General features: G+C 39.4%; 2 protein-coding genes across 13 annotated transcripts in view; one reads left to right on the forward strand and one right to left on the reverse strand.

Moving 5' to 3' along the window:
- Nucleotides 1–14,362, forward strand: part of LOC102404182 (activating transcription factor 7 interacting protein) — a 115,588-nt gene extending 101,226 nt beyond the window's left edge. For 9 of the 12 annotated variants that reach the window (XM_006055144.4, XM_006055142.4, XM_006055145.4 and 6 more), the window contains 5 exons: nt 1,037–1,192; nt 3,603–3,785; nt 3,915–3,941; nt 5,695–5,807; nt 9,733–14,362. In XM_006055144.4, the coding sequence (XP_006055206.2) occupies nt 1,037–1,192; nt 3,603–3,785; nt 3,915–3,941; nt 5,695–5,807; nt 9,733–10,152 (899 nt within the window). In that variant the 3' untranslated portion in view covers nt 10,153–14,362. Of the gene's footprint in view, nt 1–1,036; nt 1,193–3,602; nt 3,786–3,914; nt 3,942–5,694; nt 5,808–9,483; nt 9,643–9,732 lie in introns of all 12 variants that reach the window. The other 3 variants (XR_327273.3, XR_003108710.2, XM_044941185.2) reach the window with 3 other exon arrangements.
- Nucleotides 14,363–15,052: 690 nt separating this feature from the next.
- The window catches only part of PLBD1 (phospholipase B domain containing 1), an 88,248-nt gene continuing 76,547 nt past the window's right edge, over nt 15,053–26,753 (reverse strand). Inside the window, exons 9-11 of the mRNA XM_006055151.3 lie at nt 18,733–18,918; nt 17,939–18,045; nt 15,053–15,349 (exon numbers count right to left, since the gene is read on the reverse strand). Coding sequence (XP_006055213.2) covers nt 15,182–15,349; nt 17,939–18,045; nt 18,733–18,918 — 461 coding nt within the window. The 3' untranslated portion in view covers nt 15,053–15,181. The remainder of the gene's footprint in view (nt 15,350–17,938; nt 18,046–18,732; nt 18,919–26,753) is intronic.

The raw sequence follows: 26,753 nt of genomic DNA on the forward strand, positions 1-26,753 counted from the left end.
GGTTAAATATGCTTGGGAAATGCTGAGTTAAAATTATATGGGTTTTTTTCCTTAATACAGATATCTCTGAACCTTTACTGTGCTGATTTACAATGTAAATCTCCAAGAATGATTTATAGAGTATTTCTCAAATTTATTTGACTGTACAAAATGACTTTATTCATAGACATATCTGTAAAACTTTGTGGTGGTAATTATATAATGCATGTGAAAAATCTAGTAGAATCAGATGTTATTATACCTTTAAGACATTAATTTTTAAAAAAAATACTAGAGATTTTAAGAAATTATGTTTTAGGGAATAAGATAGTTCAGTTGGTTTTAAGAAAACCAAAATTAAGTAGCCATACAATTCATTATGTGACAGTAAGGTCAGGTTTTTTGTATAAAACCGATATAAAATTGGAAGATTTATGTCATCATTTGTTAGGGTTGAATTTATGCCTGTCTGATTACTGTTTAAACATTTCAAATTTTCTGTATTGCTTTTACTATTTTTTTAATACACAAATCCTAAAGAAATTTCCTAGAGCACAAAAGTAAATACTGGTTATTTGTAAGAGGACACAGATAGGGCTGGTTTTGGATTAAAAAGTAAAATAAAAGTTTGTCATCTGTACTCTTGCCTTTTCCCTATGTAGCATCCCTGCCTCTTAGAATCTCTCTCCATTGCCCCACCATTGAGTGTTACTTAAATTCTGCCATCTAATGTGCATTTTCTTCATTAACACTCAAATATTAAAGTAGCTGCTGCTAAAGCCGTAAGCTTGTTGTATTAAGTTAAAAGTAGGATTCTTTTCATTTTTTTAAAAAAATTACAACTATATTTTCTTTAAACGTGATTTAAAATCTATGGTAGAACCAACAGTGAATTATTTAAGGTTCTGACTTGGTTTTCACATTGGCAGAAGTACACTTAATTAAAATACAATGAAATTGTTCTCTTAGTGGTAAAATGTGACTGAATGGCAAAGATAAACTTGTATATCTAATATTTTTCTATCAGTAATCATATTGCTTCACTTTTAATTAACAGACCCTAAAAAGGTAAATCATACCCCTGTGTCAACCATGAGTTCTTCTCAGGCTTTATCTCGACCGTTGCAACCCATCCAGCCAGCACCACCTCTTCAGCCATCTGGAGTGCCAACAAGTGGACCATCTCAGACAACCATACACTTGCTACCTACAGGTAAACTTGCTGAATCACTGAGCTGAAACTTTAGTTTTGCCTGTTGTGAAATATGACTGTGAAACTGAGTGGAAAGGTTAGACAGAAAATTAGGTCATTTAGGTAAGTACCAATGGACATGATTACTGGATCATACAGGAAGAGTATGGTTTTGCAGAAACTGCCAGAGTAGAGTGGCTGTACCAGTTTGCATTTTTACCAGCAGTGAGTGTGAGGAAGGAACTGTTGCTCCACATCCTCACCAGCATTTGGTATTGCTAGTGTTTTAGATTTTCACCGTTCTAATAGGGATAGTAGAATTTCACTGTTATTTGATTTGCATCTCCCTGATGATATATTATGTTGAGCAGCTTTTCCTGTGCTTGTTTGCCATCTGTTCGTCTTCTTTGGTGAGGTGTCTGTTCAGATCCTTTGTCCACTTTTTAACTGGGTTGTACATTTTCTTACTGTTGAGTTCTAGTTCTTTGTATGTTTTGGATGAGTCCTTTACCAAATAATGTCTTTTGCAGATATTTTGTCCTTTTCTTCACATTCCCTTGAGATGAACTTGTTTTAACCCTAATTATGTTAGTAATAAGTTATAAAAGCTATAATTATTTTTTTAAAAGATTAGAAGATTAAGAATAATCATTGTTATTTTTTATTTTTTAAAAAATTGTATTGGCATATTCCTCATTGTCATTTTGAAGACAAAGTGTGTTTTTGAATGCAGTGTAACTTAATTTTGCAGACAGTCTTTTAACTAGCAGCACTGATACAGAATGGTTATAAAGAAGAGTTAAACTATATATGTCTTTGTCATCTGGCAGTGTAAACAGCAGAAATGAATACAGTTTCTCTGGAAGGGATGAATATAATGATTCATTCTAATTATAACCAAGATGTTATAATTGATCAAATAAGAGTTTTTCAGTGATTCTTAACTAGAAATTGTTTTAACTGGCCTAACACTACTGTCAGAAGATAACCATTAATATTTTCCCTGCTACCTCTCAAGAAGCTATTAATTAGACATTTTCAAGATGTAGTTTGTATCTCCTAATCTGTTTGCTGCTAAGTCACTTCAGTCGTGTCCGACTCTGTGTGACCCCATAGACGGCAGCCCACCAGGCTCCCCTGTCCCTGGGATTTTCCAGGCAAGGACACTGAAGTGGGTTGCCATTTCCTTCTCCAATGCATGAAAGTGAAAAGTGAAAGTGAAGTCGCTCAGTCGTGTCCGACTCGTAGAGACCCCATGGACTACAGCCTACCAGGCTCCTCCATCCATGGGATTTTCCAGGCAAGAGTACTGGAGTGGGGCGCCATTGCCTTCTCCCCTAATCTGTTTGGAAGCCAATTAAGACAGGTCGTCTTCTTCATAAAATAGCCCATTGCTTAAGAAATTTATCTGTGAAATGCTTACATAAACACTTTTCTCATTAAGGAAAGCATTGAGCTTACATCAAATTTTATCCAGTGAAATAAAATGACAGTCAATTTAGATGATTTAGAAAGAAGTGTTAATAGTATAGATAATAAAATGGGGAATAAAAAGATGAAGAGCTAAGTATTCCTCCTTATATACTTTCTTCTTCTTTGTAAAGACTCACATTGAAAGTTAGGATATATAAAGGCTAAGGAGTCTCTTTATTGTATACAGTTTTTACCTCCAAATTTGTTTTATTGTAGAACATATTTTTCCATAGGAAAGTATATTGATTATTGATTTGTTTTATATAGCTAACACATCATTTGTAAAATGTAGTTCTAATTCAGAAAGTTTTAACAAAAAATTGTTAACTCCTTAAAATCACTATTTGTACTCCATGCTGTCGGTGAGCATTTTAAAACTTATTATTGATAAATATATGTTAATATCACTCAAGGCCATGATAGAGAACGAAGAAGCCTATATTTTAATAGGTATTTTATTGTTTGGAATAGGAGGTGATTTGACTTATCTGAAGAACCTGTCAGTTATAATAGCCAGTCAGTTTTTTGAGCTATGGGACCACAAGTTATTCTTTTGGATTTATACCCATTAGTAGAAAGCCTGGAGGGCCTAAAATTCCACTCTGCTAAGAATAATTTAACATTGAGGAAGGGAAAATTCACCCTTCCAAGTCACTCCTATAGGATCATACTCCCCAAAGTCTAAACCCTTTCTTCATCTTCACATGTTTATTTATCTAGACAGACTAGAGTGGGAAGGGCCTTGGACATGGTTGAGGTGTTCTTTTCTTCTCAAACTTGGATTGTACTAATATTAACCTTGGTTGAGCCTGTCATTCTTAACTTTTTCATGATTACAAAAGGAGACTCTTGTCTATTATAGTAAATTAGATTTTGTATAAAGTGAATTGTTATTTAATATTGCTTACTTAACATAGAATTTACTGCATCTTAAATCTATTTCTCTGCTTTTCATTAGCTCCAACCACCGTGAATGTAACACATCGTCCAGTGACTCAGGTGACCACAAGACTCCCTGTACCGAGAGCTCCTGCAAACCACCAGGTCGTTTATACAACCCTGCCCGCACCACCAGCTCAGGCTCCCCTGCGAGGGACTGTTATGCAGGCTCCTGCTGTTCGGCAGGTCAATCCCCAAAACAGTAAGAGACCTTTTTCCTGTTTATGTTGTTCTTTTGCATGTAGTTGGAGTGGCTTATATTGATGTTAGATGCAACAAAAAGTGTTCAATATCATACTAAAACTATTATTCATTCATTTTCTTTTCTTAGGAGAGTTAACCAGAAAAAAATGGACTGGTATCTAATTTGTGTTCTGTGTGTTGTCTTCAGTTTAATTATTTATGGCCTACTTGATTTGATGTTGGTCTGTACCATACTTTAGAGACAACTTGCCTAATTAAAATGGGAATGATCAATTGTGACTTAGCCCAGATGGAGATAATGGTAAAGGATAGCCTCCAATGAGAGTCTTAAAGGTATGGAAAGTGGCTGAGAAATAAAAGATGGGAAAATGTTTAAGGTAACTTGTAATTTCTGTGTGTGTGTGTGTGTGTGTGTGTGTGTGTGTGTGTGTGTGTGTACACACACACATATATATATGAAATATATATGTTTTCAGTTGCAAAATATACAAACAAGTTTCTATAAAGAATATATTTAAAGCTTAAAGAAAAATAGCAAAATGAACCACATATGAACTCTCCACTAGGCTAAGAAATAGAACTTTATCAGAATCCATAAGTCTGTGTATGCCTGCTCTTAATTGCATCCTTCTCCCTTTCCATCAGAGGTAACCATCACCCTTACTTTCTGTTTTTCTATATGGTTTTGCAATCTCTATAGGTATCACTAAAAATATTTAGTTTTGCAAAACTTAACAAGCAGGGACAAATCCAGCTGTTTACTGAAACTTCAGTCATGCCATTATTAGGTGATGGCTATAGGAGAAAATAAACTAAACAGAGTCTCTAGTTCACATTCTGGCTTTAGCTTTCTCAAGTTTACAAGAGCTTTCTCTGGGGAAATCCGTCAGCAGTGTCTTAAATGAATTCTGGGAAACAGGGCTCACCCCAGGCAAGGTACCCACAGTACTGGATATATTGCAGAAATATGGTTGAGCGATGAGAGGCTTCTAAATTTTCTCCATTTTTTAATTTAAAAAATTATTTTATTTTTGGTCACACTGGGTCTTCATTGCTGCACATGAGCTTTCTGTAGTTGCAGGGAACAGGGGCTACTCTCTAGTTGTGGTGTTCAGCTTTCGCATCGCGGTGACTTGTGCAGTGCAGGCTCTAGGGGCTCGGGCTTCAGTAGTTGCAGCTGTAGAGTAGACTGGACTCTAGAGCAGTCTCAGTAGTTGCCCCGTGGCATGTGGGATCTTCCCAGACCAGGGGTCAAAGCTGTGTCCTCTGCATTGTCAGGTGAATTCTTATGTACTGTACCACTGAGGAAGTCTGCTTCTAAATTTTCTGCTTTTGTTGCCCTAATGTCTGTATAAAGTTTTCTGTTGGATGAAATGAGTATCCTCAGATGATCAGCAGAGCATGGAAAGGAAGAGAGGAACATTGTTAAAATGAGGCAAGATTAACTTGCCTGTTCTGGAGGCAGCAGAGATCTTTGTGAAGAGAGCTTCATGTTTTCTATCTTTAGAGTCCCAGTGCTCCGTTCTGGCCTGTCTGCCTTCTATGTTCTGCATACCTCCAATGTTTCAGTGTGCTAGGATTTTGGGTATGGATTGCATTGATTTCTTTCCTATGCTGGATCTCCTGTTCACTGTGTCTCCTGTTGTCCTTTATTGATCTTGTCTCTCTGTGGCTACTTGAAGAAAAGTTCATGGAGGTAGACTATTTATTTTGGTAGCTTGCATATGGGAGAATTTCTTTATCCTCATGCTCAAATGATACTTTAGCTGAGTATAGACTTCTAGGTTAGATATATTTTTTCTTTTGAATTTTAAAAACATCACTTTACTGATTTTTAAATGTTTAATTCAGTGTTCTACCAAATTGAGAATAGAACTCTAATTCTATCACTTCATTTTCTTTTATAGGTGTTACAGTCCGAGTGCCTCAAGCAACTACATATGTTGTAAACAATGGATTAACCCTGGGATCAACGGGACCTCAGCTCACAGTGCATCACCGACCACCGCAAGTGCATACTGTAAGTGAGGACCCTTGGCTTCACAAAATTCTCACCTATAATGCTGTCAGATACCACTGCGGTTGGTACTGTCACCATTACCCAGAACCACTTCTGGGTAATGATGGTTGGGGAGTATAGAGTTTGCTTGTGGTGGTGTGCAGCATATAAAAGAGTCCACGTCTGGGGCATGAGAAGTGAAATAGACCATGTTAAACTTATGGTTAGGTTAAAGAGAGCATTCTTGAGTAGTGAATATTTTTTTAAAGTATTGAATATTTTAAGAAATATTATTGCATGTTTAATTTTATTTTTTTCCTCAGAATTTTATACTAGTTCTGTTACATTGCTATCATTTTATTGGTTTTATTTTAAACTTTTAATTAAAAGATTTTTTTTAATTTAACTGTAGTTGATTTACAGTATTGTGGTAGTTTCAGGTGTACAGCTTCAGATTCTTTTCCATTATAGTTTATTATAAGATACTGAATGGAGTTGCCTGTGCTATAGAGTAAATCCTTGTTGTTTATCTATTTTATACATAGTGATGTGTATCTGGTGCTCCCATACTCCTAATTTATCCCTTCCCCTCTCCTTTGGTAACCATAACTATTTTCTGTGTCTGTGAGCCTGTTTCTGTTCTGTAAAGAAGTCCATTTGTGTTTTTTGGATTCCACATATAAGTGATATCATATAATATTTGTCTTTTTCTGACTTATCAGTTACTACTTTTAATCATCCAGTGGTATTGGGAACTCATTGGTTAAGAAATAATAGAGAAAACCAAAGATTTCTCCTTAGTTTTAGTCTCCAAATCAATGTCACATTATCCTGTGACCTGACTGTAATAGTATTTGGTATGATAGAGTGTGTGAATGGAAATGCTGGCTCTAATGGTGGTAGGAGATTGAGGCTGATACCACTTTTTACCAAGCAATGCATCCTTTTTAAAATATACATCATAATGGCTAAGTTTGTGAAGTGCTTTCTATGCACAAGGCACTGTAAATTTATGTGGTCCTTACACAGAAATTCTTTAGAACTCTAGCTTTCTTTTTTTATCCTTTATTATTGGTATGGCAGCTAATGTACAGAGTGGTTGAATAACCAGCCCCAGGTCATACCTCATAAAACCCATTACATTCCAGTTCCAGAGCCTGTGCTCTTAGCAGCTGTTATTTTACTGTCCCACTGCAGTGAAAAAAAGTCACGTTAATGGAGCACTTCACATACACCAGGCAGTCTACTATTTTACTTGCATTATTTTATTTACTCCTCCCAACCCTGCTGTGTGCTTAGTCGCTCAGTTGTGACTAACTCTTTGTGACCCCATACAGTGGGACTGTAGCCCACCAGGTTCCTCTATCCATGGGGTTCTCCAGGCAAGAATACTGGAGTGGGTTGCCACGTCCTCCTCCAGGGGATCTTCCCAACCCAGGGATCAAACCCAGGTCTCCTGCATTGCAGGCGGAGTCTTTCCCGTCTGAGCCACCAGGGAAGCCCTTGAGAATCAATATTGTCCATTTGATAGAAGAGGCTACTGTGTCTTAGAGATCATTAAGTGATTACTCAGTGTCATTACCAAACTAGTGTCAGAGGCAGAGCCATTTTAAAACTCAAATTTTTCTGGTCCCAGCACCTCCAGCATGTTGTCACAGTGCTTCAGATCTAGCTTTATAGGATCTGTGGCAAATATCTCATTACTGTTGTTTGCAACTACAAATAACTTACTTCATCCCATATTCCTTTGAGAAATATATAGTAAAAATCTCTTATTTATGCCACAGTTTTGCAAATGTGATGATCCATCAGAGCTTTTTTTAACACATGATTCCATATGAATTGTCTTACAATAAATACACTTATCTCATCGGAGAAGGCAATGGCAACCCACTCCAGTACTCTTGCCTAGAAAATCCCATGGACGGAGGAGCCTGGTAGGCTGCAGTCCATGCGGTCGCAAAGAGTCGGACACGACTGAGCGACTTCACTTTCACTTTTCACTTTCATGCATTGGAGAAGGAAATGGTTACCCACTCCAGTGTTCTTGCCTGGAGAATCCCAGGGATGGTGGAGCCTGGTGGGCTGCCGGACACAACTGAAGTGACTTAGCAGCAGCAGCAGCAGTATCTCATAGAAGAAACATCCTTTTAATTTAATTTTAATAATATTTTTAACTGGGAATTTTCAAAAATATATATAAAAGTAGAAAGACTAGTGTAGCAATCCCTACATACCCATCACCTGTCTTCAGTAGTCATCAGTCTTCAGCAGTCATAGCCAGTCTTCTTTCTTCTGTATTGCCACCCACAAACTCCTAAAACCTGTGTATGCACTGGAATATTTTGAAGCAAATCCCTGATATATTATCTCTAAAACTTCAATAGAAACCTCCATTGCAGTGGCAGAAACAAAACAGTAACTCAGTTGACTTAACTGTTTTAAGATATGAGAGGATTTGGTAGCCTCGAATTTTAAGAATTAGAAAGGGCTGTTATAGGCTGTAAGCTGTTATCACACTCCTTAAATTCCTACTCTCTCCAGTCAAGTTCATGACTTCAGCCTTCTCATAGATCTTACTAGTTGTATGTTTATTTAATGTTATTTACTTAATTTGAGAGAAGTAATACAGTAAGATGGCCAGTATTCAAATCTGTTTTTCTTCAGCTTTCCATGTTTCATGTATTTGCATTTGCCTTTTTTCCCCCTCTAACTTTGTATCTATTTTAGCTTTTAAACTGTGGATTATGCTTTTCTCTAGATGTGTATATGAATTTTTTTCCACTTCACACATGAATTTCAGCATATTTTCATTCCTTGAGATTATTTGGCAGATCCTTTTTTGAGTTGTTACTACGTGCACATTACTAGCGCTGAACTTTGAAAAGGCATGGAGATTTAGAAGATATCAGATCTTCACAGAATTCACTATTTAGTATATGCAAATTATCCATTTAATGAAATACATATTAAAACATAATTTTGTTAAATGAATTTCAGTTAAGGAAATCTTATTTTTTTCATGACTTCCAAACTAAGGTCAGTGAGCAATAATGTTTGACTTGGGGGGAAAAAAAGACCACTTATATCTCTGTTTCCTGGCTCTTACTTAAATCTTTTTGAAAAACCTGTTATCATTGTAATCTTAAAACCAGATGATAATAATGTCCAGCATTAAGTCAGTTTGTAAGCTTAGTATTCATGCTTTTTCATTATCTGGCCTTAACTTACCTTTCCAAATTTCTTCTTCCATGTTCTTCTTCATGTTCTCCGTGTTTTTGCCCATAAATCCCCTCACTTGCCTATCCCCATGCTCTTGTTCATGCTTTTACCTATTAGCAGAAAGATTCACAACTATTTCTACATTTCTAAATTCTCTCTCTCACAGTCTGGTATAAATGTCACCTTTTTCATGCAGACTGACCAAGAACATAATATACAGTCAGTGTTATACGTACTTAACTTACAAGAATATGCTAGTCTTTTTATGGAGAAACAGTCTGAAAATGAAAGTAGAGTTGATACTCAAATTTTAGATGATTGATAGACTGCCAACATATGTTATTAAAAAATGTTATATTAAAACAAGAGTCTGTGGTATAGATCATTAAATCATTAATTATTTTATCAGAAGTAGACGATTATTTCAGTGTCTGTCAAGATGATGTTCCATCAGCCAGGGCTTTTGTCTCCTAAGGGAAACTCAGTATCTCAGACCCAAAAAGCACAGAGGGAATAATCTCAACACTCATCTTCTGGGTCATGAACTGATTTCAAATCATCAGGGAGAACTTGCCAGATGTGTGATATTTGCTATTTCCCAGTATTCTTGATGTAAAATGAAGACTCTCTAAAAGTAAGTGATTTCTAGGATGTTACAGTTCTCGCATTAACAAACAGTCCTTTCTCCAATCATTATCCATCAACATGACTCTTTTTTTGTTAGGAGCCCCCACGCCCTGTGCACCCGGCACCCTTACCAGAAGCCCCACAACCACAGCGTCTGCCCCCTGAAGCTGCCAGCACATCTCTGCCTCAGAAGCCTCACTTGAAGTTAGCACGAGTTCAGAGTCAAAATGGCATTGTACTGTCCTGGAGTGTTCTGGAGGTGGACAGAAGCTGCGCCACTGTTGACAGCTACCACCTGTACGCTTACCACGAGGAACCCAGTGCCACTGTACCCTCACAGTGGAAGAAGATTGGCGAAGTCAAGGCACTTCCCTTGCCCATGGCATGCACTCTCACCCAGTTCGTGTCTGGCAGCAAATACTACTTTGCAGTACGAGCCAAGGATATTTATGGGCGTTTTGGACCTTTCTGTGATCCTCAGTCAACAGATGTGATCTCTTCTTCGCAGAGCAGTTAAACCTTGGAGCCTTTCCCTCTTCCTCTTTCAGAAGTTCTACTTTTTGGTCTTGTTTTAATCTTGTGCATGATACCCATTGTAAAATGCACATTGTGCAAGATTTCTTGGACCGATGTGTATATACACTACATTTGTTTATAATCAGAATAAAGTCAGCCCATAAAGCAGAATCTTTTCCTGAACAATTCAGGCTTCAAGGTTTTGAAATGTAAATGTGCACCTTGCTTTAGTTTTGAGGCTGGAGTATATGTGTGGTGTGTGCTTTTCTGTATTTATATGTTTATTACAGTGGAATCTCCCATTTTCATTCTCAAATTTACCTCTCTTCCAATGTGAAGCAAGTAGATCAAAGGATTTGAGGTATGTATCTGGCATGATTCTGCTTCTATGTGATTTGTAGGTTTATAGATAGATGATTTAAACTGACTCTAAATGGAACCCAAAGAAAAAATAAAAAGCAAAATGGTCAAATAGTTTAAAAAGGTTAATTTGAACACAGGAAAAGATCTTTTCATGTTTTCTTTTGTCTTTTCTGGGTTGTCAATTCGATGAAAAAGAATTGCAGTGGGCCCTCCCTTTTCTAATCTGAGATTTTTTCCATTTATTTTTGTGCCTTAAAGATTAACTGCAAAAGTAAACAGGGCCATTTTTCCATTGTGGTTTACTCTTCTCTGTCAACCTTTCATCCTCATTTCTCCTTTTTCTCCACCAAATGTAGCACATTTCCCTCAAGTAAATTATAGACCAAGGCTTTTATATGTAGTCTGATCAGTGACATCATTACATTTAACTTTCTCTTTTCTTCCAAGAAAATTAATGCTCTTTATTTCTGGTCACTATTTAACTCTGTAAAATGAACCAAAAGAAGACCACATTTATATAAGCCAATTTCCCTTCAAATATATTTTATATCTATGTTGCACACTGTCTTAGAGATTATGAAAGCAATTCTGGTTTACCTTATCACCCAAAGCATACCTTATCACCCATAGTATTCTTTCAAAGAAAGTAAATAGTAAAATTCACAAAATACAGTAAGCTAAACTATCAAAGGGAAAGCTCCATTTCTTCTTTATCCTCATATCATTCTTCCTGTATTATTAATCTTTCTTTTGATGGTGCTAAATTTTATCTGATTCACCACATGTCAGCTTTGGATAAGGTTTAAAGTATATCCTTTGGGGTCATTTATGTAAGAATGACTTTACAACTTCTGTGCATCTCTGTTCCTCTTCAAAGTTTTAATCAAACTTTGATCATGGATTTTCTATTTGAGTGCCAGTTATACTGGTATCAGGTATGTGTTGGAGTGTAGGTAGCTCAAGACAGGAGAGATGGCATAATTTGGGGGATGAGAGTGGGGTTGGCGATACTTGGAAAGGAATTTGTGGAGTTTGTGGAATACATTTTCAAGCCATCTTCCATATCATATTTGAAATCATAGTCCTGCCTTCTTAAATGAGTTAAGTCATTAATGTATTCTGGACTTATAAGAGGGAATTGTCATTTCCATATTAATGCTTTGTTTGCAACTTCAATGGCTTATAATAGGAAACACTCTACTTGTAAAGAAACTCTCTTTAGAGACTTTTACTGGTCACTGTACTGTCAGGTTGGATGTGAAGTTTGATTGATGTGGAAGAAAGCCTACAGATTGCCAAAAGTAAATGCTCCAAAATCTTCCTTTTGCTTTCAGAAAATAGGCCACAATGAGAATTAAAATTTCCATGAGTCATATTTGCCAACCAACTATGTAGGCGTTATTCATTGTGGGTCTAATGATGATGGTAAAGAAATTGCCAATGTCATGCCAATGAAAAATTTTAAAGGGAGAAATTGATGATCTTCTAGATGTATGTGAGCACCTGTCTTATATCTGCATGTACATATGTTTTTACCTGCAATGGTTGCAGTGTCGATTATGTGTTGAAGAGCATTTCAGTTGACAGAATAGAAAGCCCATGTTCAAAATTGTTCTTTATTGACCGGTTTTATGGTCATGTGATAATTTGCTTACCTAGCCTAGAAAGCTTCCCTTGGTGAGTACTTTATGTTTACTAATCCTTTTTTTTTTTTTTTAAAGAAAAAGCTTTCATAGCATTATATAATCAGGTGAAGAAAGCCCAGTAGAATGAAAATATTATTTTGACCTATACTGTGTGATTTCTGTCAGAGAAAAAAGAAATAAATAGTAACCCTAAAAAATAGATTTACTACAGTAAAATAAAACTTTTTATTCCACGTGGTGGAGGGAAGGTACAAAGAGAGATTGTAATTATTTGAGGGAAAAGATATTATAAGATGGTTTCTTTCCATTAGCCTGCCACAGAATTTATAGGCAACAGTTATATTGGAGTTACCAATGGGTGCTAGACTTGAACTCTAGGTTTTTATTTCAGGCAGGTTTTTTAATGTTGAAGAGAGCTTTCTGTTTGGTTTGTTTCTTTAGAGACAGAGAATGGAGGACTCAACTAGAAATAGCTACTGGTCACATATTTTTTAATAGCAATCACACTTCATGGTACCTTTTTTAATTTCACAGTATCTTTTCACAGAGTATTACAAATAAGCTTAATAATCCCATTTTGGGAATGCAAGTTTGCTACCTTTTTAGTCTGACAATACTTGTGTAAGTATTGCCTTATTGGAAATCCTGGAAACTTCTGATACTTCAACCTGAAATAGAGGATGTTTATACGACGTTTAAAGGTAATGGTGATGTTTGTTACTGTCTACTTTGTACTTTGTCAGAGTAATTTTCACCCAATTTTAAGTGTGAGCAAGCCTCACATTTTAAAATTATATTCTTGCCAGTACATTTATAAAGTACATACAAAGACATCTGTTGGTAACAGGTAACTTTATGAGGTAACTATATCCCTCTATTTCTCTGGACTCACTTTTTAAAACATGCAGAATACTGTGTGCTATTTAACAAAGTGGAAGTTGATGAGAGAAGTGAAGAGCAGAGCTTGCTTCCTTGAAAAGTGAATGTTTGTTGGGATGCCATTTGCCTCGCAGACATGTGTTCCCCACTGTCCCAACCCCCATTGCCAGATAAGAAATGAAAAGTTTGATTGAATAAAATGACCTCAAACAAGGAGCTTAGGACCACCTGTCAGCAGAACTCCCTAGGCAGGCTGCACCATACAGTTCTCTTCCTGTAGCCAATAAGTGTTTACGTGGTTTTTTTGTTTGTTTGCTCTTTTGCTTGTATTTTCCAAATTATTGTTCATGCAGCAAGGTGTTAATATTGCATGATATGCATTTATCTTGTTCCACAAATTTTCCAGTACTGTACTAGATTAACAGAATAATACCTGCGTTATCCTCCTCTCTCACTTATATACACTGTAATGTTGGCACAGCACATTACCGCAAAGACTTCCAAGTGTTCTCCTAGACTTTCTTTGTTGGGCTATTTCAATATCCTGTGATTTATTCATTATTTTAACTTAATCATTGACCAGTCATTGACCTGTTTTATTCTGATTTCCAGAAAGACCATGTCCCAGTATTAGATTATTGCAAATAACTCTATTTAAAACCAATGTATAATTGTGCCTGCCTTATTCTCTACTGGGTAAATGATGGCCCCTCCCCTTTCTGAAAATTTTGGGACAAACAAAAAAGGTTAGAACAATTCCTGTAAAGTGTTTCATTAGTGTGGCAGGTTTATCCAATTCCAAAAACTTACTTCCCTTGAGCCAGCCAAGTGGGGAGGAATAGAACGATACAAACACATCTTCAGTTTCATCATGCTAAGTTTGTCATTCTTTTTTTTTTTTACTTGTAGAGTCAAATACCCACCCTTTATATTTAATTGCTACCTTAAAATTTTCTTTTTTTGTAAATAAGGTAACTGGGCAATCAAACATCATTTGGGGAATCCTGGCTTTAGAATTTTATCAGCCATTTCAAAATTAAGTATAAAAATAATTCCTTTGTAGGAAACTTGCATCCTAATATTTCTTTATTACAGTTGAAAGTGTAAATAATGACAATGTAAGACCTTCTGATGTCTAATAGAAACTGGGCTGTAGCGAGTTGCCCTATTTTTATTAGGTTTTGAAGGTTTTTGTGGGTTTTTTTTTTCTTTTCTTTTTTAAATGTACAGTAGAGTGGTGTCTGTATAAGTGTTAACTGTAGTGGGATTTTGTCCAGCAAGCCTGAAATTTATACTTTGAAATAAACTACTGGGTTTTTAACATTCTGAGTACTCTGATTCATTCTGTTATCCTCAGACCTTATGAGTATTGTTTTCTTTTGTGAGTCTCTCACCTTGTTAAGAGTCACTGTTAGACTGTTCAGTATGGTTTACTTAATTTGACAACACCGTGGCACTCAAACAACATATAATCCTCCAGCTTTGAAAGAAACGTCGTTAGGCAGAGCTGCTGCTAGGTTAGACAAGCTGTTTTTAACTAATAGGTGACAACATTAAAGTCTGCTGTATTATGTATGTGCACCAGAGAAGGACTTTGACTGTTGCTTGTTAATGACCAGAAAAAAACAAAAACATACTAACTGCATTTCTCTTGGAGGTTCCACCATCCCCTAGGGCTTTGTCATGAAAACCATCCAGTGAGGAGAAAGGGAAAGAGCATGAGGGAGTCAGGGTCTGAGGAGCGGGGCCTGGGAGCAGCACTCAACTCGGTGTCCCCCCCAAGGACTCTGTCACATGGCATAGCTGCCCAAGGGAAGCTGGGAGGTGCGGCCTGTGCAGCCAGGCATACATGGAGACAGTGGATCTCGGGGCGAGGGAGCAGTTTCTACATACTTTCTAGTGTATAAGCTTGTGTGCTGAAATGGTATTGTTTATTTATCATATGTTTCTTGTATGGTGCCCCACCCAGTTGTAGGCGCTTGTTTTAAAAATGACAAAATCAGCAGCAGAAAATGAAAGTGATAGACTGAATTGAATATATTTCATTAAAACTAATTCTGAATGGAAAAACAGCTAAAATAGTGCCTTTGGTATCTTACTTGCAGCCTTCTATTCCCTTATCTCCCTCCATTTTATGTCAAGTTACAAAACAGGTTTCATGGTAATAAAATCAAAGTTGTAGGCCTCTGGCATGCCCTCGTGGAGAGTTTTGTTAAAACGGCTCCAGTGAAAAACAGGGAGGCCACCTTGTACAGTGGGCCCACTGATGGCATAGGCTTTGTACTTGGATGCCAGGTAGATGTCTGCCACCTGCAGAGAGAGAGGAGGGGGATGTTTTAGAAAACCATGGGGAAAAAAACACGACTAAGCCCCTTTGGATGTGGTCCCTGCTCTTTGTCCAAAGTCACAATATTAGCTCCCCTTAAAATCCTGCAGCTTCCACAATATGCTCTTCTGTGTCCATTTGGCATCCAAATGTGAATTGACTAGTTGTTCAGTCACTAAGTCATGACCTGCCAGGCTCCTCTGTCCATAGCATTTCCCAGGCAAGAATACTGGAGTGAGTTGCCATTTCCTTGTTCGGGGTGGGGGGGGTCTTCCCAACCCAAGGATTGAACCCATGTCTCCTGCTTGGCAGGTGGATTCTTTACCACTGTGCCACCTGGGAAGCCCTGCATTGACTCGTAGAAGAGTATTAAACTAACAGCCCAAAGTGTGAGATCTGGAGTCAGGTTACTCATATTTAAAATTCAACCTCCAAAATTTATTTTGACTCAAGTTTTCTTATTTGTAAAATTAGACTAATAACCCTACTTCATAGAAGAGTTGTCATGAGGATTAATGAGAGCAAATACTTGAAGCAGTGCCTAGAATATATTAATTCCTCAGTAAAAGTTGTTATTAATCAGGGCAGTAACAAGAGTATTAAAGTAGATGGAACTTGATATCAAAAAATAAGGTCCATGGTTCTTAAAAACACTTGAACATTGGATCGCAGCAGAACTTAAGCTTAGAGAGGAAAGCAGAAAATGTCTCATAAGTTCAGATTTTCCTCATTCAAAATGGCTCAAGAGAAGTGATATTTTTAAAATATGTGCTTCAACAGAACCTTTTTTGATGAAAAATTGGCAGGCTCTTGTCTCCTGAAAAAGGTAAAATTTGGCAGATGAAAGCTTGGCTTGGTTTCTCCCCAGTTCAAGTAATTCTCTTTGTGTACTCTGGAATGGATATAACACTTTTTACACACTTTACTGAATGTTTGCAAATACCATTAAAAAGAAATAAATACAAAAGCATTCACTGGGGCTTCATGTGTGCCAGGCTCACTACATCCACTAAATTTTTTGTACATTACACAAAACCTTGGTCATTAAAGACTAAAGCTTGGCTCAAACCATTCTAAACCATCTTCTGTTTAGCTGTTAGGCTGATAGAAAAAATAATGTGTCAGGGGGTTGGCATTTTTAATAGTTTTCAGAGCATCAGATAGAACAGTTAGCTCTTAAATCTAATAGATTTCTTCAGAATTTAGGACCGTAGATGCAAATGAAAAGACACATGCCCAAGCCCAAAAGTACAAAAAGATGTGGTAGAATGATTCTTTTCCACCCACTAGATAGTTAACACATAATCTTGGACAGTCCAGATGCAGTCCTGTGCCAATAAGTTGTTAACAATTAGCTCTCTCAGGAAAAAAGACCCCAATTTGTAGTGTTTGCTGATTTCCATGATGTAAATATTCCACCATTTCAGGCTATCAAACTGGTGTTGACATTTTAAACAACTGGTTCTCACAAGCCTATATGAGTGGGCTTCAACCCCACTATAAACTTTCTTATTACCTATATTGTGAGACACATTACAGCGCTTAACAATTGTAGTGTAGTGAAAACCCTTTAGTGCTTGAGCATGTGGCCCAATACTTATTCCTTCAGCTCAGTTCAATTTCTGTTTAAAGTGATATCACTGTGCTCTCAATATGTTCTTTGGACTTTGGGCCAGTCTGGGAAAACTTAAGACAGCAACACTATCACCATCATCACCATCATCATCATGGTTATGCACATTTACAAATAACATGCTAAGTACTGTTGTAAACATTTTATAGATATTAAATTGTTCATTCTTCACAACAACCCTAGGAAGCAAGTACTCTTCTTTCCATTTTTCAGATAAGGAAACAGAAGCACTGTGAGATAATGTGATGAAGTGACAGAGCAGGGACTGGAAGTTAGTCCAAGGGACCTACCACTATAACCTGAAAAAGCTGATTCTGTAATTGAGTTCATGTTTAAGAGACATTGGGCTTCCCACGTGGCTCAGCAGTAAAGAATCCTCCTGCCCATGCCGGAGACACTGGTCAGTCCCGGAGTCAGGAAGATCCCCTTGAGAAGGAAATGTCAACCCATTCGGGTATTGTCTGGAAAATTCCATGGACAGAGGAGCCTGGCAGGCTACAGTCCATGGGGTTGCAGAGTCAGACACAACTTAGCAACAGAGCACAGGCACAGTAAGTTAAGAGACGTTATTGTGATTTATGCCACAAAAATCTCTGCAGCTCTGCCTTCGAATAGGCCTAGGCACTGGAAAACCAATAGGGTGGGGCTTCCCTGGTGGCTCAGTGGGAAGGAGTCCGCCTGCCAATGTGGGAGAACGGGTTCGATCCCTGGTTCAGGAAGATCCCACGTGCTGTCAAGCACCTAAGCCCATGGGCCACAACAGAGCCTGTGCTCTAGAGCCCGGGAACTGCAACTATTGAAGCCCGTGAAGCCACTGCAGTGCGAAGCCCAGGCACTGCAACTGGAGAGTAGCCTCTGCTCACCATAAGTAGAAAAAACCCCAAATAGCAAAGACCCAGCACAGCCAAAATAAAGCAGACAGAACCCAACAGCACATTACCTTGGTGTCATAGCAACCTCCAGGACTCGGACTGTGTGAGTTTAGGTCCTCACGGCAACAGATGGTATTACAGGGATCACCCTTGCTATAAGGGTCCTGCTTGTAATCTAGGGAACAGTGATGGGACAGAGTGAGTGCTGGCCATTCTGAGATGCATTTTTTCACAGTAAGCCGTGTGGCCCTATTCAAGCCTAGGTGTCCAGAGCATACACCCCAGAGGCCTCCTCTGCTCAGCCTGCTCCCACATACGGAAGGCCCCTGTGGCTTGTACAGGGGGGAGGCAACCTCGAGCCCCCACTCCAGGCTCAACCTGCACTCACAAACCTTCACAGTGATGACTGGACAGAAGAGAAATAACAGAGCACAAGTGTGTGTCCAGTTTTTTTAACCAAATATGAATCTGACTTTGATATTGTTCATCAAAAACAAAGTGTTTATGGGTAATTTTTGTTTTAGTAGCTGCTTTTGTCCTTGGAAGGAAATCTGTGTTTGGGATGGTAGGGTAAAAAAGAAAAGAAAAAAAAAAGGTACCCAGTATGGGTTATTTCTTTTGTGTTTTACATAAGACTTTTTTCAATTAAATCCATAGAATCTTCTGCCATATCATTTTTATAAAGAAGGACAAGATGCTGTTTGTTGAACATATGATATGCATAGTATCAACTGAATACTAAATAATTCAATAACTTCTTAGACTGCCTTCTTATACAGAGGTGATAAACTTACATGGATTCTTTATCCATGGGGAAGAAAAGGAGTTTTGAAGAATGATTCCTGAGAAATGTGCTACGTACTGTTGTATCGCATGATATATTTCATGGATTCCATATCAGTCACTTTTCCTTGGTCACGCCGGAAGATTTTAGCTCGGGAAGCCAGATCATAAGAGTAGTCCAAACCCAGCTTCTTGACCAGTATTGGATAGCCACTCCAGTTGTAAACTTTTTCATGGAAAGGAATGTTGTAGGAGGGCCAATATCCTGATTTGGAATCGAAGAGAGAGAAGGGTGGGATTGAGAGGAAGACAGAAGAGAGAGGAAACGAAGTGTCATGAATGGTACTTTCTTTTGAACATCAGCACACCTGTGTAATTACAAAGTAATATTACACAGAAAATAATGCCTGTGAACCCTGGTAATCACACAGATCCTCAGAAATTTACAGAACCAGTATAGTCTAGATTATTCCATTAGGGGGAGAAGAGCATCAGAATTCTTTGGTTTTTCACCCCAGAGTCTTAAGGCAATCTATTAAGCAGAAGAAAACCTGACTTCTAGGCTCAGAGTTGAATAATTAGGCCTTTGTCAGTTAACCTCATTTCTGCCCCCTCTTTTTTCTTTTTTTAGTAGGAAGAGGGAAAAGAAAAGTTATATTGTGAAGGGATTGGAGATGATCTTTAGATTCCAGTAGACTTGTAACTTCTCTGACCCTAAACATTCATAAGGCTCAGCTTCATTCGAAGCTTCACAGTGCCAGCCCTTCATCACTAGGCATCAAACGTGACACAACTTTAATAAAATCACCATTTCAGGAACATCTCAGATTACAGTAGCCTCGGGTATTGCTGCAGGACTGTCAGCCAATGTAGGACCACCTTCACCATTCAGGGTTTAACATCCACTCGCATCTTCTCTTGGCCCTTGTCTACTTCCTTTCTCCTTACTATTTTATAGGATCCGCTGCTCAGGGTGAAGTTATTAGGACAAAACAAATGACAAAACGTTCAACCTCACTGATTCTGGGGCATGGAGCCAGCATCAGGGTGAAGGCAGACAAAGAACATTGAAAGTACAGGCTAAAAATCACATTTACTATTGCAGTATATCTAGGTAATTGAGACTGGGGAGTTAGACTGCCTGGTATGTGACCTTACAGAAGTTACTTAACCTCTCTGTGGCTCACGTCTTCATCTGTAAAATGTGAACAATGATGTCTTACCTCACAAGGATCACGGCTGTGAGCATTGAGTGAGTTCAAATGGATGGCAGAGCTTACAACAGGGTCTGGTACTTTGTAAGCACTAGATGAACATTAACTATTACAGTTCTCTATGTGAATAGCTCAAATGAATAATAAAAATGGTTGCTGTTTACATTTTCATAAAGCTTTATGATTAAAAAAGCATTTAAAAGTATCTTGTATTGGGTTGGCCAAAAAGTTTCTTCAGGTTTTCCCATCACAATGTATAGAAAAACCTGAACGAACTTTTTGGCCAACCCAATATAGTATCAAAATCACCTGCTGATGTATAAATATTACCATTCTTCCTTCTAAAGGAAGAAACAGAGGTTCAGAGAGGTTGAATGCCTTCCTTCTGACTAAAAGCACCCAGGACTTCTATCGATACATCACTGTGGCTTCTAAATACTAGGTTTGTGGTGCTTTTAAAAAAATGGCTGTATGATATCACTTATTTGGGAAAATCATATGTTTCTTCCTCAGCTTTTCTTCCCTTTCAGTAAGATGGTAACAATACTGCTGCTGGGGCTGCTAAGTCGCTTCAGTCGTGTCCGACTCTGTGCGACCCCATAGACGGCAGCCCACCAGGCTCCCCCGTCCCTGGGATTCTCCAGGCAAGAACACTGGAGTGGGTTGCCATTTCCTTCTCCAATGCATGAAAGTGAAAAGTGAAAGTGAAGTCGCTCAGTCGTGTCTGACTCTTAGCGACCCCATGGACTGCAGCCTACCAGGCTCCTTGGTCCATGGGATTTTCCAGGCAAGAGTACTGGAGTGGGGTGCTATTGCCTTCTCCAGTAACAATACTACTTATCTGGAAATATGTTGTGTGTGTGTGCTCAGTTGCACAGTCATGTCCAACTCTTTGTGACCTCATGGGCTGTAGCCTGCCAGGATCCTCTCTCCATGGGATCTCCAGGCAAGGATACTGAGTGGGTTGCCATTCCCTTCTCCAGGGGATCTTCCCAACCCAGGGATCGAACCCAACTCTCCTGTGCTCCAGCATTGGCAGGCAGATCCTGTACCACTGTGCCACCTGGGAAGCCCTTGGAAACACGTTATGAAGGTCAAACAAAAGAAAATAAAAGATACATCAAGTATACAGTAGACACTCTGAATTTAACTCTGTATTTTCTGCCTCTGGGGGAAAAATAAAACATAAAACCCCCCAAACTACAGACATCATCATCAATTTATTTAATACCAGGGTAGATTTCTTCATGGGATCTAAAAATGGGATTGCAAAGAGCCCAAATCCCATCATATCAGCAGCAGTCCCAAGAAGAAAAGGCCTGGGGTAACTAGTCCACTTTAACAAGCATCTCCCTCTTGAGGCTGGCTATTACTATCAGGCTCTTAGGAGCTGGATGGACCAGTCTTCAGAGTCAGATAGCTGGGTCCTCAGTTTTGAACTGTCGTGCTAACCAAGTAACCACCTAGTGATCTGACTTCTCAGGTAGATTTCCCAAGAAGAAGTGGAGGTAGTTCCACTGCTTGGTAGCACCTGATCTTCTTGGCAACTGAAGTTTCTACCTTAGTCAATTCTGTTTTACGCACGTGGTGTGCATTTCACTGGCGGGAGCCACCGTGGAGTGAGGCATCTCCCCCTGGGTGTCATTACAAGATGAATGTGAGGACCTGGGAAATGAAGGACCAGCCCTGATCCCCAGGATCCACACATTATCTTGGTTCTGTACCTACTCATCTCTCAGTGGACCTGTTTCAACAGTTTCCTAATTCACCTCCTGTCTTCTCTCTGTCCTTCAGTGTGTTCTCCCTTTACAAAGACTCTGGTTTTCTAAAGCAAGGTCCCCAACCTCCGGAATCTAATGCCTGATGATCTGAGGTGCAGCTGATGTAATAATAACGGAAATAAAGTGCACAATGAATATAATGCATTTGAATCATCCCCAAACCCAAATCATCCCCAACCCCCACCCCAGGCTGTAGAAGAATTGTCTTCCACGAAACCAGCCCCTGGTGCCAAAAAGGCTGGGGACTGATAATCTAAAGGATAAAGGCTAAACTGCTCAGCAGGATCCAAGGGCTGTAGTTTTCCCATCACTACCTTATCTTCCACATCACAGCCTCCTCTCCAGCCATCCTGGGCCAATACATTCTCCTTCATGCCATGGTCTCGTGTCTCTCTCTGTTTGATTTGTCCTCTTGTCAAACTGCTGAGCTCCTTTCTCACATGTCTCTTCATTGTTTCCGGAGTTGTTTGTCCACTGATCTCCAGTAGCATATTGGGCACCTACTGACCTGGGAAGTTCAACTTTCAGTGTCCTATCATTTTGCCTTTTCATACTGTTCATGGGGTTCTCAAGGCAAGAATGCTGAAGTGCTTTGCCATTCCCTTTCCCTTCTCCAGTGGACCACATTTTGTCAGAACTCTCCACCATGACCCATGCTCATAGTTTCACTGAGTTAGATAAGGCTGTGGTCCATGTGATCACTTTGATTAGTTTTCTGTGATTGTGGTTTTCATTCTCTCTGCCCTCTGATGGATAAGGATAAGAGGCTTATGGAAGCTTCCTGATGGGAGAGACTGATTGAGGGAGAGACTGATTGAGGGGGAAACTGGGTCTTCTTCTGATAAGTGGGGCCATGCTTAGTAAATCTTTAATCCAATTTTCTGTTGATGGGCAGGGCTGTGTTCCCTCCCTGTTGTTTGACCTGAGGCCAAACTATAGTGGAGTTAATGAAGATAATGGCGACCTCCTTAAAAAGGTCCCATGCATGCACTGCTGCACTCAGTGCCCCCCACCCTGCAGCAGGCTACCACCAACCTACGCCTCTGCTGGAGACTCCTGGACACTACGGGCAAGTCTGGGTCAGTCTCCTGTGGGGTCCCTGCTTCTTTTTCCTAGGTCCTGGTGTGCACAAGGTTTTGTTTGTGCCCTCCAAGAGTCTGTTTCCCCAGTCCTGTGTAAGTTCTGGTGGCTCTGTGGTGAGGATAATGGTGACCTCCTCCAAGAGGGCTTATGCCATACCCAGGTCTGCTGTACCCAGAGCCCCTGCTGCCCCTGGTCAGCAGGCCACTGCTGACCCATACCTCCTCAGGAGACAAAACACTCAAAGGCAGGTCTAGCTCAGTCTCTGTGGGTTCTCTGGTGTGCACAATGTTTTGTTTAAACCCTCCAATCAGTGGAGAAGTAACTCCAGAAAGAATGAAGAGACAGAGCCAAAGCAAAAGCAACGCCCAGTTGTGGGTCTGGCTGGTGATGGTAGTAGAGTCCGATGCTGTAAAGAACAAAAATGCATAGGAACCTGGAATGTTAGGTCCATGAATCAAAGTAAATTGGAAGTGGTCAAACAGGAGATGGCAAGAGTGAACACTGACATCTTAGGAATCAGTGAACTAAAATGGACTGGAATGGGTGAATTTAATCAGATGACCATTATATCTACTACTGTGGGCAGGAATCCCTTAGAAGAAATGGAGTGACCCTCATAGTCAACAAAAAAGTCCAAAATGCAGTACTTGAATGCAGTCTCAAAAATGACAGAATGGTCTCTCTTCGTTTCCAAGGCAAACCATTCAAAATCACAGTAATCCAAGTCTATGCCCCAACCAGTAATGCTGAAGAAGCTGAAGCTGAATGGTTCTACAAAGACCTACAAGACCTTCTAGAACTAACACACAAAAAAGATGTCCTTTTCATCATAGGGGACTGGAATGCAAAAGTAGGAAGTCAAGAGATACCTGGAGTAACAGGCAAATTTGGCCTTGGAGTAAAAATGAAGCAGCACAAAGGCTATCTGAGTTTTGCCAAGAGAATGCACTGTTAATAGCAAACACCCTCTTCCAACAACACAAGAGAAGACTCTACACATGGACATCACGAGATGGTCAATACCGAAATCAGATTGATTATCTTCTTTGCAGCCAAAAATGGAAAAGCTCTATACAGTCAACAAAAACAAAACTGGGAGCTGAGTGTGGCTCAGATCATGAACTCCTTATTGCAAATTCAGACTGAAATTGAAGAAAGTAGGGAATACCACTAGACCATTTGGGTATGACCTAAATCAAATCCCTTATGATTATACAGTGGAAGTGACAAACAGATTCAGGGGATTAGATCTGATAAATAGAGTGCCTGAAGAACTATGGTCAGAGGTTTGTGACATTGTAGAGGAGGCAGTGATCAAGACCATCCCCAAGAAAAAGAAATGGAAAAAGGCAAAATAGTTCTCTGAGGAGGCCTTACAAATACCTGTGAAAAGAAAAGCCAAAGACAAAGGAGAAAAGAAAAATATACCCACTTGAATGTAGAGTTCCAAAGAATAGCAAGGAGAGATAAGAAAGCCTTCCTCAGCGATCAATGCAAAGAAATAGAGGAAAACAATAGAATGGGAAAGACTAGAGATCTCTTCAAGAAAATTAGAGACATCAAGGGAACATTTCATGCAAAGATGGGCTCAATAAAGGACAAAAATGGTATGGACCTACCAGAAGCAGAAGATATTAAGAAGAAGTGGCAAGAATACACAGAAGAACTATACAAAAAAGATCTTCATGACCCAGATCACACTTACCTAGAGCCAGACATCCTGGAATGCGAAGTCAAGTAGGCTTTAGGAAGCATCACTACGAACAAAGCTAGTGGTGGTGATGGAATTTCAGTTGAGCTATTTCAAATCCTGAAAGATGATGCTGTGAAAGTGCTGCACTCAATATGTCAGCAAATTTGGAAAACTCAGCAGTGGCCACAGGACTGAAAAAGGTCAGTTTTCATTCCAATCCCAAAGAAGGGCAATGCCAAAGAATGTTCAAACTAACGCATAATTGCACTCATCTCACACACTAAAAAGTAATACTCAAAATTCTCCAACCAGGCTTCAACAGTACGTGAACTCAGAACTTCCAGATGTTCAAGGTGGTTTTAGAAAAGGCAGAGGAACCAGAGATCAAATTGCCAACATTTGTTGGATCATCAAAAAAGCAAGAGAATTCCAGAAAAACATCTACTTCAGCTTTATTTACTACAAAGCCTTTGACTATGTGGATCACAACAAACTGTGGAAAATTCTTGAAGAGATGGGAATACCAGACTTCCTTACCTGCCTCCTGAGAAATCTGTATGCAGGTCAAGAAGCAACAGTTAGAACTGGACATGGAACAACAGACTGGTTCCAAATCAGGAAAGGAGTACGTCAAGGCTGTATATGTCACCCTGCTTATTTAAATTATGTGCAGAGTACATCATGTGAAATGTCAGGCTGGATGAAGCACAAACTGGAATCAAGATTTCAGAGAGAAATATCAGTGACCTCAGATATGCAGATGATACCACCCTTATTGCAGAAAGTGAAGAACTAAAGAGCCTCTTGATGCAAGTAAGAGGAGAGTGAAAAAGTTGGCTTAGAACTCAACATTCGGAAAACTAACATCATGGCATCTGGTCCCATCACTTCAATGGCAAATAGATGGGGAAACAATGGAAACAGTGAGAGACTTTATTTTGGGGCTCCAAAATCACTGCAGATGGTGACTGCAGCTTTGAAATTAAAAGATGCTTGCTCCTTGGAAGAAATGCTATGACCAACCTAGACAGCATATTAAAAAGCAGAGACATTACTTTGCAGCAAAGGTCCATCTAGTCAAAGCTATTGTTTTTCCAGTAGTCATGTATGGATGTGAGAGTTGGACCATAAGAAAGCTGAGCACTGAAGAAGTAATGCTTTTGAACCGTGATGTTGGAGAAGACTCTTGAGAGTCCTTTGGACTGCAAGGAAATCAAATCAGTCAATCCTAAAGGAAATCAGTCCTAAATATTCATTGGAAGGACTGATGCTGAAGCTCCAATACTTTGGTCACCTGATGCGAAGAAATAACTCACTGGAAAACACCCTGATGCTGGGAAAGATTGAAGGCCGGAGGAGAAGGGGATGACAGAGATGAGATGGTTGGATGGCATCACCAACTCGATGGACATGAGTTTGGGTAAGCTCCAAGAGTTGATGATGGACAGAGAAGCCTGGCGTGCTGCAGTCCAAAAAGTTGGGTTGCAAAAAGTTGGACACGACTGAGCGACTGAACTGAACTTTCTAGCCTGTAAACTTCCACCCAGACATCATCTTCTCTTTCATTTATTCAACAAATATCCAGTGAGGACTTCCTGTGTGTGCTGAGCAGTATGTTCAATGCAAGATGCTAGGACTTGCTATGGACCGGTAATATGCTTAAGAATCGATAGAAATTATCTCAATTCATTTTCATAAAACCCGGTGAAATTGCAAAGATGGGCTTCCCAGGTGGCGCTAGTGGTAAAGAACCCACCCACCTGCCAATGCAGGAGACTTAAGAGTCTCTGGTTCAACCCCTGGGTCAGGAAGATCCCCTGGAAGAGGGCATGACAACACACTCCAGTATACTTAGTTGGAGAATCCTATGGACAGAGGAGCCTGGCAGGCTATAGCCCCTAGGGTCACACAGAACCGGACATGACTAAAGTGAAGTGGCTTTGCACACATGCACACACATGTAAGAGTACACTGTCATGGGACTTTCCTGGTGGTTCAGTGGTTAAGACTCCACGCACCGAGGGGTGCAGGTTCAATTCATCCCTGGTCGGGGAACTGAGATCACTTATGCCGCATGGTGCGGCCAAAATAAGTATTAATTGAGCTGCTACTCTGTACTAGTAAAAATCATCACTGTGACTTAACCAGTGCATGCAACACAGGTCATAAATCAAGAGTACAAAACACTTTTTTTTTAAATAAATAGTACAAAAAAGAGTACATTGTCATGTAAGAGTTTGAGGTGTAGGTTTTACATGTGCTGAACCTTGTCATTCTTTCCCTGCGTGACAAGCAACAGCATTCCCACCCCTGCATCCCCATCATACAC

This window comes from Bubalus bubalis, chromosome 4 (assembly GCF_019923935.1).
Source record: "Bubalus bubalis isolate 160015118507 breed Murrah chromosome 4, NDDB_SH_1, whole genome shotgun sequence".
NCBI classification, from domain to species: Eukaryota; Metazoa; Chordata; class Mammalia; order Artiodactyla; family Bovidae; genus Bubalus; species Bubalus bubalis.